Source organism: Histoplasma capsulatum, genomic scaffold, assembly GCF_000149585.1.
Source record: "Histoplasma capsulatum NAm1 scaffold_7 genomic scaffold, whole genome shotgun sequence".
Classification (NCBI taxonomy): domain Eukaryota; kingdom Fungi; phylum Ascomycota; class Eurotiomycetes; order Onygenales; family Ajellomycetaceae; genus Histoplasma; species Histoplasma mississippiense.
Genome location: NW_001813976.1, coordinates 1,052,400 through 1,054,543, shown reverse-complemented (window position 1 = coordinate 1,054,543; position 2,144 = coordinate 1,052,400). Strand labels below are relative to the sequence as shown.

The window sequence follows — 2,144 nt, the reverse complement described above, 5'->3', positions numbered from 1 at the left end:
GCCCATCCTTTTCTACGGTCAATATCTCTGCCCACAGCGTGGACTGTCCATGACACCCAATTCTCATTCGTCTTCGATGCCGTCCCCTGTCAAGTCTATGAATCCGACTCTCATTCGGACCTCTACAATCCAACACTTGGCAGGTGCAGGTGGTCCAAATCAAGCCTTCAACCCATATGCCATGTATCCTTCAAAGGCAGTGCTGAAGGTGAACGGCGATCTGGATTCGATGACGGAGAACTGGTCGCCAGAAGAGCGCAACTCCAAGAGAAGGCTGGTTCACTTCACTAGACGCCAGACTGGTAGCACTATTCATGCTGATTTCAAGTCGGTCTCACCGGCCGATCGCGTACCCAATAGCATCTGCATCAGCTGCATTTATTGGGAAGGCAAGAAAGAGTGCTACGTGACTAGCGTTGATACCATCTACCTTCTTGAATCCCTCGTTGGAGTAAGATTCACGGTCGAGGAGAAGAATCGCATCCGCAGGAACTTGGAAGGTTTCCGCCCTCTGACTGTTTCCAAGGCAAAACCGGAGAGCGAGGACTTTTTCAAGGTCATCATGGGCTTCCCGAATCCCAAGCCGCGCAATATCGAGAAGGATGTGAAGGTTTTTCCGTGGAAGATCCTTTCTCATGCGCTGAAGAAAATTATTGGGAAATACGTATGTATTATTTTTTTATTTATTTACTTCATTCAATTTTTATTCTTTTGCAAGAGACACATGTGCGCCAGTGAATGGCCTTATCATTTTGTAGAAAATGCGAAAAGCTGACCCTTCATACGACAGTCCGCAAGCTACTCGTCTACTGCAGGCACTCTGGCAACGCACATTAGCCCCAATTATGTTAGCACACCAGATGGCAGCGCGGATCTTCACGCCACATCTCCATCAATTTCTGATACGGGCGCCGCTGCCGCATATGCTGCCAACGTTTCCGCAAGTGGCATATCGCCGCATCTACGCGGGCCAAAACAAGTTCTTGATAACGCTCCGGTTTCTGGTTCCGTTGACCTTCGATTAATGGTAACCAGCAACAGCAATAACAACAACCGCCATTATTCGAACCTGCCGGCTCCATACCCTTACCAGAACATCAACCACCCGCAGCCTCAGGCTGCACCAACTGCAGCTGGTAATCGCGATTCGTGGGACTTTGGCGCGTTCGTCAACGCCAGCTCAGGCACCACTACCGGTCCCACCCATTCGCTCAGCTATCCGCGCCAGAACCACCTGGGGAATGTTAGCCAAGATTATAATACTCAACCCGTATATCCGCTGGGCCATCCAACCACTGGACCATAGATTCTGGGAAGAATTTTGTGGTAGCTGTAACCCAATTGTGACTCCCTTGCAACCTACCGATCTCATTAGAAAAGTTGCAATGCTAGCAGGACGCGGGTAGGATCTCCTTTGAAACCTCAGATCCTCACTTGGCAAGATGTGCCTACCCATCAACCGGGTTTTCCTTGGCTGTGATTTTCTTTTTGAGTGACGCTTCCTGACATACATACATGATCAACTTCACGCGACACAAGTTACAAGTTACCAATGCTCGTTCCGTCGTTCCGCTCAGACGATTATTATGGTGTGCATCGATCGTTCCGTGGGTCACGCTCAACGTCCCGTTTGCCATTTTTGTCCGTCGATCCACTCTCTGTTCTATCATGATGTGTTGGCCCTTGCGCTTCTCTCCTCCCTCGCACAAACGCCCTTTTTTAATTTTTTTGGTGATCTAATTCGCTCCTCGGTGGTTACCCATCTTTACACAGCATGAACACGATACTCCCCTCGATCCACGCCCTCTTATCTAAGAAACCGACATAATTCGTTTTCCTCAACCACCATCTACCTAGGAATTCGTCACACTCTCCCCGTCTCCGCGTTGTTCCAAATTTTTTTTTTTTTTTTTTTTTTTTTTTTTTTTTTTTTTTTTTTTTTGGTTTAAATTTTTGATTGCATAGCCCAGTCCATGGGTAAACGGATTTGATTTTGTTAATTTTTTTCCCCCTTTAGGTCCCTTTTTTCACTTTTTTTTAATTTGTTTTTTTCCTTTCCGAACTCAAGCGTCCCCGTCCAACCAGCCACTCCTTTAACCATCCGATCATAGCGATATATGTTTTGTTTTTCGTTCTCCCACTCT

The 2,144-nt window shown here is 47.2% G+C and overlaps 1 protein-coding gene across 1 annotated transcript; it reads left to right on the top strand.

Moving 5' to 3' along the window:
• Nucleotides 1-181: 181 nt before the first annotated feature.
• On the top strand, nucleotides 182-1,306 carry HCAG_05954 (hypothetical protein; the record flags this gene model as incomplete). Its single annotated transcript, XM_001538299.1, has 2 exons — nucleotides 182-664; nucleotides 791-1,306. The coding sequence occupies 2 exons, from the start codon at nucleotides 182-184 to the stop codon at nucleotides 1,304-1,306; spliced, it is 999 nt and encodes a 332-aa protein (XP_001538349.1).
• Between the last annotated feature and the right edge of the window lie 838 nt (nucleotides 1,307-2,144).